This window comes from Vollenhovia emeryi, unplaced genomic scaffold (genome assembly GCF_000949405.1).
Source record: "Vollenhovia emeryi isolate VEMERY1.0 unplaced genomic scaffold, V.emery_V1.0 DF939122.1, whole genome shotgun sequence".
Lineage (NCBI taxonomy): Eukaryota > Metazoa > Arthropoda > Insecta > Hymenoptera > Formicidae > Vollenhovia > Vollenhovia emeryi.
The window spans coordinates 4,151,734-4,168,291 of record NW_011967244.1 but is presented as its reverse complement, the minus strand read 5'-3'; the positions used below and the strand labels follow the sequence as shown (position 1 = coordinate 4,168,291).

At 34.4% G+C, this 16,558-nt stretch overlaps 2 protein-coding genes across 2 annotated transcripts in view; both read left to right on the top strand.

Moving 5' to 3' along the window:
- The first annotated feature begins 678 nt into the window (after positions 1-678).
- Positions 679-9,663, top strand: LOC105570086 (xanthine dehydrogenase-like). Its single transcript, XM_012027050.1, has 18 exons — positions 679-811; positions 1,087-1,136; positions 1,471-1,651; positions 1,871-2,002; positions 2,239-2,395; positions 2,536-2,746; positions 3,115-3,641; positions 3,722-4,019; positions 4,347-4,865; positions 4,957-5,140; positions 5,478-5,774; positions 6,220-6,658; positions 7,206-7,334; positions 7,472-7,602; positions 7,757-8,015; positions 8,166-8,262; positions 8,573-8,683; positions 9,229-9,663. Exons 1-18 carry the CDS (start codon positions 795-797, stop codon positions 9,294-9,296), a joined length of 3,807 nt encoding a protein of 1,268 aa, XP_011882440.1. The 5' UTR covers positions 679-794; the 3' UTR covers positions 9,297-9,663.
- Positions 9,664-11,890: 2,227 nt separating this feature from the next.
- LOC105570087 (xanthine dehydrogenase/oxidase-like) overlaps positions 11,891-16,558 on the top strand; it is a 10,004-nt gene continuing 5,336 nt past the window's right edge. Inside the window, 9 exon segments of the mRNA XM_012027051.1 lie at positions 11,891-12,066; positions 12,392-12,441; positions 12,771-12,951; positions 13,166-13,297; positions 13,949-14,105; positions 14,331-14,547; positions 14,803-15,329; positions 15,410-15,707; positions 16,033-16,551. Of these exon segments, the coding sequence (XP_011882441.1) occupies positions 12,050-12,066; positions 12,392-12,441; positions 12,771-12,951; positions 13,166-13,297; positions 13,949-14,105; positions 14,331-14,547; positions 14,803-15,329; positions 15,410-15,707; positions 16,033-16,551 (2,098 nt within the window). The 5' untranslated portion in view covers positions 11,891-12,049.

Sequence of the window (16,558 nt, the reverse complement as noted above, 5' to 3'; positions counted from 1 at the left end):
CACGCGGAAGGCTGTGTAGCTCGGCACATTGTCGTGATGGAGCTGCCAGGAGTTGGCGATGGCTGGGCGGACGCGGATGATGCGTTTTCTCAGCTGTTCAAGGACCTCCATGTAAAAAACTGCATTAAGGGTTTGTCCTTGTGGTACAAATTCTCTGTGGTTCACTCCTTTTGAATCGAAAACGCATCATCCGCGTCCGCCCAGCCATCGCCAACTCCTGGCGGCTCCATCACGACAATGCGCCGAGCCTTCCGCGTGGCGACGTACCTAGCCCAACACAACATCGCAACCCTGCCTCAGCCACCCTACAGTCCCGACGTTGCACCACCAGACTTTTTCCTCTTCCCCCGCCTCAAAACCGCCCTGAAAGGACACCATCACGGCTCGATGGAAGCGTTACAACAGGCCGTGACGAGGGAGCTCAACAGCATTCCGGCTGCCGCCTTCCAGGAAGCGTATGAGAGCTGGAAATCCCGCTAACAGCGGTGTGTGGATGCAGAAGGGTCCTACTTTGAAGAATATTGAGCGCATGCATTATTTCTGTCAATAAATATTTTGTAATTGACTCAGTCCGACTACTTTAAGGACAGACATGTAATTTGTGCGCGTTCTTATCAACATGACGTCAAAATGAGAAACTATCGGTAGAAAATATTTTAATGTTTCATAATTATCACAATATATGTAATTATAGTTTTAGAAAGTCTGCTTACATCTTATCAAAACTAGTAGCAGTATTTAAATGGCGACAGTGAGTAGTAATCGTACTACATTTCTACCACTGCCAAGCGAACATGCAAGCAGAAATAGTGTAAGTTTTTCTTAAAAATTTATGTTGTATGTATAATTATTACTATGTAGATACGTTAAATAACCAGAACAAAATTTTGTTATATAAGTTTAGATCCCAAACCTCAATTTGTTTCAGCATAAAAATTCTAAAGTACATTTTATCTATTGTTCTCATATTATATTATATTGTCCAGTATAAAACTAGACAGGAAAAATTCTTAGAAAACCTGATCTATACTTTTCCAGTTGACGATATATTGTTAAATTGCTATTCAACTTAATTTGTGTTTCTAGAAATGAAAGAAACAGTGTTAACTTTACGATTAACGGAGTGCGGCATGAGGGTAAGTGCTCTTCATATGTAATGTATAAAATTAGAAAATTAGAAACTTTTCTCATCAGAGATCATTAAAAATAATTTAAAATACGCCAGTAAAAAATTCTAGAATTTTGCCTTTTATAAAAATGTAATTGATGTTAGAAACAATAGAATTTACCACAAAGAGTCATCACATTCAGTCGTAACGAATTAATTACATTATGACAGAAATTAGGAAATTTGATAATAAAACTTTAATTGTAACGACGAGCTTTAGAAGTAAAAGACAACGATACGTATGTTAGATAAAGAGAGTGGTAACTTCTTTGTCGATTTCATGATTGCACAATTATTTTCAGTATCAGGAAGCATACCAGCTGGCACATCTCTCAATGTCTACATCCGCGATTATGCGAAACTCCGCGGCACAAAGGCGATGTGTCACGAAGGTGGTTGCGGCGCTTGCATTGTAGCTGCAAAAATCAAGGGCGAAACAATGGCCGTGAATTCCTGTCTTGTACCGATACTCATCTGTGATGGGTACGCGTATATTAACAAAGATATTACACAGTCGAATTTTATTTCTAAGAAAATAATAATTGTGTAATGGTTTTACGAAACTGTCATTTTTGACATCAGAAATTATTGCTCGACGCATTAACCTTTTTTTATTCATGTCTATCTTTCTAACTTCTTCTGAGTTTATCAAGCTTATACTAGATGACGTTTGATACATCGGTATTCGAAATAATGTCTCAGATGGGCTATTACCACGATCGAGGGTTTAGGTAACAGGCGAGATGGTTACCACGCGATTCAAGCTGCGCTTGCCGACAAAAATGGCTCGCAATGCGGATACTGCTCTCCTGCAATGGTCATGAATTTATACAGGTATGCATCCGGTAAAACAATTAATTAGTTTAATTATAAGAAAACACTGCAAAACGTCGAAATGTATTCTATCTACTCGCAATTAAAATCTTATTGAACTTCTTTGGTCGTTATAACAAAAAAAACCAACATGATTATAATATGTGACTGCAACAAAAATATCATAAATTTGAGAATCACTTTCACGTTAAAAAGTGCGTACCAAACTGTGTTAATGTGTTATCCATAATTTGCAGTCTCGTGCATGACAAAAAGTTGTCTATGCAGCAAATCGAAAATTCGTTCGGTGGCAACATCTGTCGATGTACTGGATATCGTCCGATTTTGGATGCGTTTAAGGGATTTGCCAGCGATGCATCACCATCAATGGTGAAGAATATCCTCGACATTGAGGTGTGCTTGTTTGAAACATTTAACTTTTATTGCACAAATTTTTAAACTTCATCCTTAGTTTTTTATTCCTAGTAAGAGGGAATTTTATTTCACTGCTTTATTTATATTTTGTTATAAGTATAATAAAATATACTTCGCAGGAATTGTATAGGATCAAAGCCCTCCCGAAATACGGAATTCCATGTACAGGTAGTTGCTGCGATAAGGAACTTTACGATGGAAACATAATGTTAGACATAAAGTTAGCAGACGCGGAATTCTACAAAGTTTATACGATCGATGATGTATTCGCGATATTTCAACAGAAACCAGAAGCTACGTATATATTAAATGGAGGAAATACTGCGCACGGTAATTGTTCCCCGTTTATACGATACTTGTAGACACATTGATTTACGTACAGTTTACATAACTATTTTTCTACTGGATTTATCTATTGGCGCGCGGTAATTTTTCTCCATTTATACGATACTTACAGACACATTGATTTACGCAAAGTTTACATAACTATTTATCTACTGAATTTATCTATTGGACAGACTTACTGAAAGTGTTTCAAATATTACAATGTTATCTTTAGTATGAACACGTGTTAGACAAAGTACAATTACTATTAAATTTACACCATTATTTAAAATTCGAATAAATACCCCTACATTTTTTTAAAGAAAATAATATTTTAAGAGGAATAACTCTAACATCGAAAATATAATCTGCAGGTGTTTATCGCTCAGGCAAAAAAGATCTCTACATTGATATAAACGACGTCCCAGACTTACGTAAGATCCAGAAAACCAGTGAATCCTTGGTCCTAGGTGGAAATACAACTCTTAACATGGCAATAGAGATCTTCCAGAAGTACTCATTCGAAGACAATTTTCGATATTTACGTCAATTAGCTCAGCACATAGACTTAATCGCACACGTGCCCGTGCGTAACGTCGGCAGCATTGCCGGTAATCTGATGATCAAGCACGCACATAATGAATTTCCATCCGATATGTTCTTGATATTAGAGACCGTCGGAACTCAAGTACATATCCTCGAGGCACCAGATAGCAAGCAGAGTTTGACGCTGTTAGAATTTCTGAAGCTCGATATGTTACACAGGATCATCTATAGCGTTGTCTTGCCACCGCTATCTTACGAGTACGAATATAGATCCTACAAAATCATGCCTAGAGCCCAGAACTCGCACGCTCATGTCAACGCCGGATTTCTCTTCAAGCTCTCCCCTACAGGCGAGGTAACGAAATTGTTTAAAGTCGTATATATTACTATTATCGCGATAATTTATTAAATATATGTGCAATATTGTACGATAAGGTGCTAGAGAGGCCCAACATTATCTATGGAGGCATCAACAAGGATTTTTTTCACGCGACAAACACGGAGCTAATGTTGATAGGAAAATCAGTCCTAGACAATCAGGTCCTAAAGTCCGCTTTGAAGGCGTTGCATGATGAACTGAATCCCGACCATGTGCTACCGGATTATTCGCCGGAATTTCGCAAAGCTCTTGCCGAAGGATTATTTTATAAGTTTGTGTTAAGTATCAAACCGGAGAATGTAAATTCCAGACTTCGTAGCGGAGGTTTCTTGCTAGAACGAGGTCTCTCTTCAGGTACATAGCACAAGCATATACATAGACCATTTGAAAGTATATCTTAATTCTTTAAATATTCCTATGTACTTGAAGAATGAAATTAATCCTTGTTCATTTAATCTTCTTTAAATCGTCTAACGAGTGAAAAGTACGATTTACATTAATTTCGTTTACGAGCGAGCGTAAATACATTTAAGTCTTGAGACTTTAAAATAAAAATAATTTTGATACTAAAGAAGTCGAGAAATGTACGAGCGTCGAAAGTACCGTGAAGTATTTTTCTTAATTTATGAGACGTTTTAATTGATTATCATAATTGCGAAAAAAAAACATAGACAATTCTAGGTTCACAGGACTATGACACGGATAAAACGGTGTGGCCAGTGAACAAACCTACAACGAAGTTAGATGCCATCAAACAGACATCGGGCGAAGCTGAGTATTGCAATGATCTGCCTCCATATCCTAGAGAAGTGTTTTGTGCTTTCGTTCTCACAGAGATCGGTAACGGCAAAATCGTCAGTATAGATGCGAGCAAGGCACTTGACATGAAGGGCGTAGTGGAGTTTTTCAGTGCCGGGGACGTACCGGGGAAGAATGTATGTATTTCGGCAGCTAATAAGCTAAGAGGCTTGATAAACGATGAATTGTTATTCGCCGAAGACAACGTCATGTATGCGGGCCAGCCCGTCGGCGTGATCGTCGCAGAGACGCAAAATTTAGCGATCGATGCTGCCAAATTAGTGAAAATTAACTACAGCGACATTCTGGAAAGAAAGCCAGTAATCAGTATCGAGGATGCGCTCGCCGCGCAGGACGACACCAGATTCTGGAATAGCAACAACGTTCCGGCAACAAAGAAAGGTACAAATTAATTCTAGATTACCGCCAATGATAAAAAATAATCCAACAAATAATACACCTAACCTGCGGATTGTTTTCTATTATTTTACAGGAGAAAATACTAAACAAGTGATAAAGGACGTTTTTCAGTTTGGCAGTCAGTATCACTACACCATGGAAACTCAATCCTGCGTATGTATCCCCGTGGAGGATGGCATGGACGTCTATCCGTCGACGCAATGGATGGACCTCATTCAAATATCGATAGCAAACTGTCTCAATGTTCAAAATAATAGGTAGTGCATTAATCTCGCGAGAGAGTATCATTAATATAATAACGGTAGCGTGATTTATACGAATGATGCCGAAATATAATATATGATTCATGCACGTTACATCCTAAAATCTTAAATTTATATGAAAATCTCGTACTATCAAAAATGCAATATTAATCTACAGGGCAGTGACGTTAATAAGAGGAATTATCTAATGTAAGAAATTGGAGTGAATTAAAATAGGCGCGCTGTTATCTTACAATTAGCTCTAGGAAAATTAACTAAAGCGTATCAGCGAGAATGAGAAACTTAGTAAATTTAAATTAACGTATCAATTATATGAATTTAATTTTCATAGTGTCAATGTCTACGTGAGGCGACTTGGCGGTGCTTACGGAGCAAAAGTGAGTCGCAACGTGCAAATTTCGTGTGCTTGTGCGCTAGTATGTTACAAGCTGAATCGTCCAGCGCGATTCGTTATGCCGATAGAGACCAATATGCAATCGCAGGGCAAGCGGTATTCTACGCGCCAAGAATATGAGATTGGAGTTGATGACGAGGGAGTCATTCAGTATCTTAACTCGAAACACTGGGGTAACAGCGGCTGTAATTTCAACGAGCCTATGTCTAACATCACAATTGAAGCCATGAGGAAGTACGTAGTAAATATATAGCATTGCATAAGTATTATACATAAAGATACCGAATTTTTATGATATAAATATTAATACCGTAAATGTTTTCAACTAATTTCTGCATACCTCAAAATACCTATAATAGAAAAATTTTTATGAATTGTAGAAAAATAAAACCAACTTAAGTTGAATATCTTAGTAAGCTTGATTAGAATTTTGCATAGAATATAATAAGAAAAAAAGAATAAATAGAGCAACATTAGTGTTAGTTTAAATTAAATCATGTTAATTAAATATAACAAAATAACTTCCGAAAAGTGTGCAAAATCTTTGAACAAGTCGGAATAATCTTTCAATCAGAAAAACGGATTTAAATAAAAGTAAACGTGATATTAGCTTACTTATATTTTAGTGACGTCTTTAGCTTTTAATTAATCTACACTCAGTATTGTCTTCGATTATCAGTAGCTGCTATGCAACCGATAGTTGGAGCTTCAATGGATTCGAGGTGTTAACTGACGTACCGTCAAACACATTCTGTCGAGCGCCTGGATATATGGAAGGAATAGCCATGGTTGAAAATTTAATGGAGCATATTGCGAAAGTGACAAAAAAGGATCCAGTACAGGTCAGATTGGCGAACATGAACGATATGGATAAGACCGCGTTAGAATCTATGATAAACGATTTGTCGAAATCGGCCGATTTTGAGATGCGGAAACGGAAAATTGAAATATTCAACAATGAGAATCGCTGGAAGAAAAAGGGGATTGCTTTAGTGACGATGAAATATTTTCTCGACTATTTCGGACAATATGACGCTATGGTGTCCGTTTGCGCCCGCGATGGTACGGTTTGTGTAACGCACGGTGGGATAGAGTGCGGCCAAGGTATAAATACAAAGGTATGGCGTTATACCGGTTACTTAAATACCCTAAAAGTTTTATCTTCGTAATTCCAATAAAATCATATAATTAATAATGTAATATAAATATATAATTTAAAGTATATAATTAAGAAATATACAGTATTATGGATTTTTAGGCTTCAAGCTTATGGATTATTTCTGTCCATTACTAGTTTAATACATCGGTAAAAGTCAGAGAATTGTCACTTTTACTTATTATATTTATACCAAAAGAAAGCGATTTAACATAATTTAATAAATATATCATAAATAAATGTTATACTTTTGTAGTAATAGGTGACATTTTCAATTCAAGTGTTATAATAATTAATATAATACATATATGCACACAAATTAAAAATAAGTAAATGATAAAAATATGAAGTGACAAACTTAATAAAAAAAATATTAACAAAATGTTCATAACATTATTTTAAAGATTTTCATGAATTATTTTATCCGACTTACAGTATACAAAGTAAACACTTAACTTTAATTTAACTTTGCCTATGTTCTCTTATTCATGTAAATACGTTTGTTTTAGGTCGCTCAAGTAGCTGCTTATACGCTAGGAATCGATCTAGAATTAGTCGTTGTCAAACCAAGCAACAATTTAATAACGCCCAACAACATGGTTACAGCAGCCAGTATTACTAGCGATTGCTGCACATACGTAAGAGAATTTATTTATATAAAAATTATATTAAAATACTTTCAAAGATGCATACTAACACTGGATAATGATATTAATTGCTACATTGATTAGAGAAATTAATAATTCATTTACTCAATTACAACATTTATTTCTAGGCAACGATCCAAGCCTGCAAAGAGATTCTGAAAAGACTCGAACCGATAAGACGAGAAATGAATAATCCGAATTGGCAGCAGCTCGTTTTCATGGCGTATCAAAGGGACGTTGATTTATGCGCACGTCATATGTAAATATCTCGTAATTACAAGTCATATGTATTTCATATATTACGAATGTATAAAATATCATGTACAAATAATCATGCAGCATTCCCTCACAGCACAGTTTGCAGCTATATCGCAGTAACGTAATAATATTGTAGAAACATTGTATCTCGGTAGGTATGCAACCACGCAGGACAACACGATCAGGTCTTACGGCATTTACGGCGTCACTATCGCAGAAGTGGAGATCGATGTCTTAACAGGCCAGCATGTAATCAGGAGAGTTGATTTGATGGAAGATGCCGGTGTAAGCTTGAATCCGGAAATCGATGTCGGTCAAGTGGAGGGAGCTTTCGTAATGGGAATAGGCTATTGGACTTCTGAGGATCTGGTGTACGATCCTAAAACAGGAGTATTAACAAATGACAGGACCTGGGTATGTTATCTTCATTGACTTTCGAGAAAGTTATAATACCGCCAAGACGCAATTACTTCGATTCACTGAAATTGTCGTCAAAATATATAATTGAATTATTAAAGTATTTAACACACAATTAAATTTTCAAGCATTTTACTTTCCTTGTAGAATTATAAACCGCCAGGCGCGAAGGATATTCCAGAAGACTTCCGTGTATTCTTGCGTAAGAACTCGGTCAACACATTTGGTGTTCTTCGTTCAAAAGGTGAGATCGGAAACTATGAATCCTTTCGTTCCCCAACTTTATTTACAATCACACAAACAAAAGTTGAATTTCTACATTTTTTCCACACCATTGAAAACTTTTAAAAAATTCTTCTTAACAAGAATTTTCAAATATATAATTTAACAGATTTGTAAGATTCACATTTCATTATGTTTTAGTGAAAATAGTCTGACAAAATTAAAGGACATTTAATAACACTTTAATAAAAATAGCAAAGAATTCGCCTAGCATAAAAATATCAAAAATGAAGATGTTAAAGAATCGATTGAGTGTGAATATCTTTTTAAAGCAACCGGTGAACCACCGCTGTGTATGAGCTACGCAATTCCGATCGCGATTCGCAATGCGTTGAACTCCGCTCGGGCAGAGGCAGGGAATACGGATGTGTGGTATCGTTTGGGTAAGTTTTATAAGCAGGGATCTAAAACGCACAAAGTATGTCTGTATCCTTGACAAAGTGCAACAGACATCACCTAACTTAGTAACTCTAATTAACTTCAGTTCTTGCAACAAGTGTAAGTTAAGACGTTATGCTATTTTAATGTAGCACTTATATTACATGTACGATATTTTTAGGTTTACAATCCGACTTCATTTCTTTTTAAAACTAAATCGGAGCGGCACGATTTGAAGGATTTAGTTATCAGATTTTACTATCAAATTCTTTTATCGTTCTTTTTGAAACGTGAACACACAGTTAAAATTAATCGCAGTATAAATTATTTAGAGTCGGACGAAAATACTTAACTGTTGTGGTCAAATAATTAAAAATACGTTATTCTAGGATTTAGTGGATGACTCAGAAGTTCCCCCTAAAATTCCTTTCTTATAAATTAGCTCATCAATGCATATATTGTTCTAAAATATTATTATGTGATAAACGTTACTCAAATATTATTATAATATATATATATTTATTTACAATTTATATTATATATTTTGCAGATGGACCATGTACCACCGAACGCATACTTCTAAGCAGTTTAACTAGCAAGGATAACATGGTGCTTTGAGAACAAAAGCAGGAATCATTCATAAATAAAACAGTGTTTAATATAAATTCTTTAATTATCTTCTTAATCATTATCTAATTGTAATAAATGTAAAAGTCTTATAGAAAAGAGAAAATGTACGTATTCATGTTTTGTTGATGAAAGAATTTTCATAATAACAGTGGAAACATGATAATTTGGCTTAAAAAAAATTAGCAGGTTTTTCATATATAATAATTAAGGCACCAACTTCTTTTTATGCTAAATTACTTCAGTAAATATTCTCCATTAGGCAACAATAACTAATATATTGTATAATAATCATAACAATAATACATCTATAATGTGCACTTATAAAATATATGGTAAATAAAAATTTAATTAATAATTCATATGTGATCTCTCTCCCCCCCCTCTCACTCTCTCTCTCTCTCTCTCTCTCTCTCTCTCTCTCTCTTTAGGAAATCTATAAAAAATACTTACTATACATAATATTATATAAGCAGATGTTAAGAAAGTTATTTTCAATATTCTCGTTACAATGCTTGAAGGAGAAAGTAAAACAATGGGTGGAAATTACAATATACTAATGGTATGATTTGCAAAATAAATAACTGTGCACCGAGCCATTGCTCGTTGTATAATGAAAATGAATGCAAGACATACTTTTTCCGCTTTCGTTACACAAACTATTTTCATAGCCTTTTGTTTACTGAATTTCATTTATTCACGTCATATTTCATAAGCAAAAAACCAACGTTTCAAACTTAATTTTATTTCTTATCTTCTCGAAATTTGTTAATATTTTTATATATTTAATATTCAATTTTATATTTATGAGAACTCGAATCGTTATGTCCTTAAAGCACTTCAGTTATAAGTAATTTTAGTTAAAATAAGTTACTCGAAGACTTTTATCTTCGAAATGCATTTATTAAAAGTTATGGCAAAATAAATGTCTAAACATGCATTTAGCGTAAGACGCTATCGTGGCTCCTGATAATGTATAAGTTCTTTTACAAGCTTTTAATATTTTTCAAATAATGAAGTATCGCTTGTGTTCTATTAAAAATAACGACGTGTAATATTTTTTTTCCCCCCTTCCCTCCCAATATAATGTTTGCGAATTGTGCATGTTGTTGAAAATTTTATTAAAACAATTCACAATTTAAACAATACTTAGTTTTAAAATAAACTTGGAAATCAGAAAATTAATGTCTTTTAAATATTTAAAAAAAATGTGATTATAAATATCGGTCAATGCCTGAAGATTAAATATAAGAAAATGTAGTTATATTTTATAATATTTAATCTTCAGGCATTGACCGATATTTATAATCACATTTTTTTAATATTCTTTGAATATTAAAAAAAATGTGATTATAAATAATCGCTTTTTTTTAAATATTCAAAAGACATTAATTTTCTGATTTCCAGGTTTATTTTAAAGATAAGTATTATATTATAAAATATAACTATATTTTCTTATATTTAATCTTCAGGCATTGACCGATATTTATAATCACATTTTTTTTAATATTCAAAAGACATTAATTTTCTGATTTCCAAGTTTATTTTAGGTTCGAAATAAAAGAAGTAACAATAAAAGTAACTGTTAAATTCGTTACTGAGTAATAACTAATAGTAGAGTTACATGAAAAGTATTTAAAAAGAGAACATCTAATAAAAATAACAAACGTAAAACTTAAAGTGAAAAGAGAAAGGAGAGGAAGAGAAAACATTCACGTAGACTAAATACGTAAATCCCACAACTCGCTCAGTTCACCAAAGACCATCAACTGAAAAGGACGTAAGAAAACCGGTATTGTGACATTTATCGTATACAAAATGAGACTAATAGAAAGAAATTATTTAAAGAAACGACTGTGATTTTGTTGCACATATATCCACACCTTAAACTCGTACTGGTCTCTAATTGAAGTTGAAGTTATGTATCGACGAGCGAGGCAAATTGATTTTGTTCATTTTGTCAGAATAAACTTTAATAATATTATTGTGTGTGTACGTGAAACACTGCTATTATATTATTAACATACAAACCCTGTAATTTTATTTAATGCAATGATATAAAAAAATTATATATATGATTTTGTATACATTTTTTGTATAAATTTCATAATTTTCTGCATACACATATGTATGTTGTCTTCTTGTTAAATTGTACAATATGTTGTGCTTATCGTATATTTTCATGATACTCCTCGCGTTCAAGTCGATAAAAACATAATTTTGTCGCAAATTGGAGATATTATGACAAGGAAACACATTAATGCAATTATTTGATAAAGATACCTACCATTTGGAACACGTGTAACGATAAGATACAATAAAGTCCTGCAAAATGTTTTCTTACAAAACTTACGTAAAGAGACATTATCTAACATGTATATTGAAAATTATTAAATAAATAACATTTTTCGGGTTAAAACTGAGACGAAAATCATGTTGTCCTATGTACTAATAAATACACCTTTACATTTTTATAGTTATGAATATTTAAAAAGAATTTGTAGCCATTATTTTAACAATGTTTTATGAACCTTTGTTGTATAGTGCTGCTTATGTGCGAGGTATTATCATTCTTGAATAATTACCGACTTCCTGTAAAAAATTTTACAACATCTATATCATAAAGACCATTTTATCGTCAGTTTGTTTCCAGAAGATCTACAACTTAAGAGAACTAGTAACCCACTTTGAATGAAGATAGAGAATAATTCAACGACATCAAGATCAACGACTGAGGAGTGAAGATGCAAACAGCAATAGTGTAAGTTTTCGTAAAAGTAGTACAAGTGTTTTCATAAAGAATATCTAATATGCGAGTCGTGTTAATGTAAATGCGACCAGAGCAAAAGGTTTTGTTATAAATTTCGATTTAAAACCGTATTTATATCAATACAAAAATGCTGAGGTACATTTCTCAGTGTGTGTGTGTGTGTATGTGTGTGAATCTGGCATCTGGCATATTGTTTTGTGGAAACTCTAAAAACGTATATAAATTTACAGAAAAATATTCTTATGAAAACTGACCTGCACTTCCTTAGCTAGTGACAATGTTAAAATAAATTATTCAATTTAATTTGCGTTTCTAGAAATGGAAGAGACAGTGTTAACTTTACGATTAATGGAGTATCGCACGAAGGTAAGTGTTCTTCATATGTAATGTGTAAAATTAGGAAATTAGAAACTTTTTGACATCATTAGAAATAATTTCAAATACGATAGTAAAAATTCTAGAATTCTTGTTCTTTATAAAAATGTAGTTATGTTAGAAACAATAGGATTTACCACAAAGACAAGAGCCATCACATTCAGTCGTAAAGAATTAATTACATTACGACAGAAAGTATGAAATTTGATAAAGCTTTAATTATAATGGTGAACTTTAAAAGTAAAAAATAACGATACGTATGTTACATAAGGAAAGTAGTAGCATTTTTATCGATTTCATGATTGCAAAATTATTTTCAGTATCAGAATGCATACCAGCTAGGACATCCCTCAATGTCTACATCCGCGATTATGCGGAACTCCGCGGCACAAAAGCGATGTGCCACGAGGGTGGTTGCGGCGCCTGCATTGTAGCTGCGAAAATCAAGGGCAAGACAATGGCCGTGAATTCCTGTCTTGTGCCGATAATCATCTGCGACGGGTATGCGTATATTAACAAAATTATTACATAGTCGAATTTCTAAGAAAATAATAATTGTGTTATAGTTTTAAGAATCTTTGACATCAGAAATTACTGTTTGATACATTGAACTTTTTTACATTCATATCTATCTTTTCTATTTCTTCTGAGCTCTTCGAGTTTGTGCTAATACTAGTTAACGTTAGATACGTTCTTGTACGAAATAATGTTTCAGATGGGCTATTACCACGATCGAGGGTTTAGGTAACAGACGAGATGGTTACCACAAGATTCAAGCCACGCTTGCTGTCAACAATGGTTCGCAATGTGGATATTGCTCTCCCGCAATGGTCATGAATTTATACAGGTATACATCCAGCAAAATGATTAATTAATTTAATAACAAAACATTGTAACATTTTGAACATAGTCTATCTATTTGCAACAAATAAAATTTTCTCATAACTTTTATCGTTATAAAACAATCAATATAGCTATAACATGTGACTAAAGCAAACATATAAATTTGAAAATCACGTTCACATTCAAAAATACGTATCAAACTAGGGATGTGTTCGATTCTATGAAAAGAACCGGTTTTTGAATCGAATCTGAATCTATTGACGAAAACCGATTCCCTCGAAAAATCGGAGTCAAAGAATCGATTTTGCAAGAATCGATTTAAATTAAAATTTTAAAAAATTTAAAAACTTTTTACAACTCAATTAATAAATGATCATGTCTCGATCATGTCTGCTTCTCTGTGCGTGCTTACCCTTACGGAAAAGCACCGAAATAATTATTAGAAAATTACTGTACATCAGTAATTTTTGATAGTTCAATTACTGATATACAGTAATTTTCTAGTAATTATTTCGTTACTTTCTCGTAAGGGTAGCGACCGATAGTATGTACACGCACCGGCATAAATGCCATTTTATTTTCTGTGAACATATTTATACTTAATCGAACATCCCTATATCAAACTGTGTTAATGCATGTTGTTTCTCATTTGCAGTCTCATTCATGACAAAAAGTTATCAATGCATCAAATCGAAAATTCGTTCGGAGGCAACATTTGTCGATGTACCGGGTATCGTCCGATTTTGGATGCGTTCAAGGCATTCGCCAGCGATACACCGCCGTCAACAAGGGAGAATATTCGCGACATTGAGGTACATATGTGAGAATTTTCATTTTTATTGCAAAAATTCTATTGTTATTATAGAGTTTCGCTTTTAACTTCATTTTATTCCTAGAGAGAGAGAGAGAGAGAGAGAGAGAGAGAGAGAGAGAGATTTTTGCAACTCTATTATATAATTATTATACTACTGTTTGTGTACCCATAAAAATTCTTTTTATATCATTCTCTTGTAAGTGTAATACAGTATACTTCGTAGGAATTGTACAAGATAAAAGCTTGCCCGAAATACGGAATTCCGTGTGCAGGTAGTTGCTGCGAAGCAACTAAAGAACTATCCGAGGGAAACACAACGTTGAACATAAAGTCACCGGACGCGAAATTCTACAAACTTTATTCGATCGATGCTCTCTTTGCGGTATTTCGGGAGAGTCCAACAGCTACGTATATATTATATGGAGGAAATACTGCGCATGGTAATTTTCCCCCATTAAGATACATATGCTACTAATTATTTATAATAAGTCTTCATAGCTATCCTCTATCTACTTGGATAGACTTACCAGGGGTCCAAATATTTCAATGTTATTTTCAGCAAGCATACGCATGCCATACAAAAGACTATTAATATTAAATTTATACCATTGTTCAATCTTTGAATAAATATACATTTCTTTATCAAAATAATATTTTAGAAGAAATAATTCTCGAATTAAAAATCTAATCCGTAGGTGTTTATCGCTCAAGCAAAAAAGATCTCTACATTGACATAAACGACATCTCAGACTTGAGTCGCGTCGAAAAGACTGACAACTCACTGATTCTGGGCGGAAACGTAACCCTCACCACAGTGTTAGAGGCCTTCCAGACGTACTCGGTCGAGGACAGTTTTCAATATTTGCGTCAATTAGCTCGGCACGTAGACTTAATCGCAAATGTGCCAGTGCGAAATATTGGCACCATCGCCGGCAACCTGATGATCAAGCACGAACACAATGAATTTCCATCCGATATGTTTTTGATATTAGAAACCGTCGGGACTCAAGTACATGTCCTCGAGGCACCAGATAACAAGGAGAGTGTGACGCTGCTAGAATTTCTGAAGCTCGATATGTCACACAGGATCATCTATAGCGTTGTCTTGCCACCGCTATCTTACGAGTACGAGTACAGATCCTACAAGATCATGCCTAGAGCCCAGAACGCTCACGCTCACGTCAACGCCGGCTTTCTCTTCAAGCTCTACCCTACAGGCGAGGTAACGAAATTGTTTAAAGTCGTATATAATACTATTATCGCGATAATTTATTAAATATATGTGCAATATTGTGCGATAAGGTGCTAGAGAGGCCCAACATTATCTATGGAGGTATCAACAAGGATTTTTTTCACGCGACGAACACGGAGCTAATGTTGATTGGAAAATCAATCCTAGACAATCAGGTTCTAAAGTCCGCTTTGAAGACGTTGCATGATGAACTGAATCCCGACCATGTGCTACCAGATTATTCGCCGGAATTTCGCAGAACTCTTGCCGAAGGATTATTTTATAAGTTTGTGTTAAGTATCAAACCGGAGAATGTAAATTCCAGACTTCGTAGCGGAGGTTTCTTGCTAGAACGAGGTCTCTCTTTAGGTACACAAAAAGTACACGTGTATATTGTAGATCAGCAGATTTTTGAAAATTTACCTTTTTCTTTAAGTACTCATGTTTGAGGATTTAAATTGATCTTATTATATTTTAATCTCCTACTGAAAAGTTTGACTTGTATTAATTTTGAGTGAGCCTTAAACTGTTGAGATTTTAAAATAAAAATCTCGCTCTTAATTTAATAAAATAATTTTGATATTAAAGAAGTAGAGAAATGTAAGTTTTTAAAGTAAATTAATCTGTTTCTAACAAATTCGTAAAATTTTGAATGATTATCTTAATTGTGCACAAAAAAACATGGTCACTCTAGGTATGCAAGATTATGACACGAATACGACATTGTGGCCTGTGAATGAGCCCTTAACAAAGTTAGATGCTATCGAACAGACATCGGGGGAGGCTCAATATTGCAATGATCTACCTCCATACCCTAGAGAAGTGTTTTGCGCTTTTGTTGTCACGAAAATTAGTAGCGGCAAAATCGTCAGTATAGATGCGAGCAAGGCGCTTGGTATGAAGGGTGTAGTGGCGTTCTTCAGCGCCAAGGACATACCGGGAAAGAATCTATTTATTTCGGCCGCCAGCAAGATGATCTTCTTGCAGCAGGACGAGTTGCTTTTCGCCGCTGAGGATGTTTTGTATACTGGTCAGCCGGTCGGCGTGATCGCCGCGGAGACGCATAGTTTGGCAAACGAGGCCGCAGAATTGGTGGAAATTAAATATACCAATCCTCTGCAAACAAAGCCGGTGATAAGCATCGAGGATGCACTTGCCACGCAGGACAACACTAGGTTTATGCAGAGTGTCAATACTCCAGCGAAGAAGAAAGGTAGGAA

Bases quoted from the DNA above. Each gene is read 5' to 3' on its own strand.
- LOC105570086 (XM_012027050.1), top strand. The intron at 1,652-1,870 runs GTACGCGTATAT...ATAATGTCTCAG, and splicing joins CCGATACTCATCTGTGATGG to ATGGGCTATTACCACGATCG. The intron at 8,684-9,228 runs GTAAGTTTTATA...TATATTTTGCAG, and splicing joins GGATGTGTGGTATCGTTTGG to ATGGACCATGTACCACCGAA.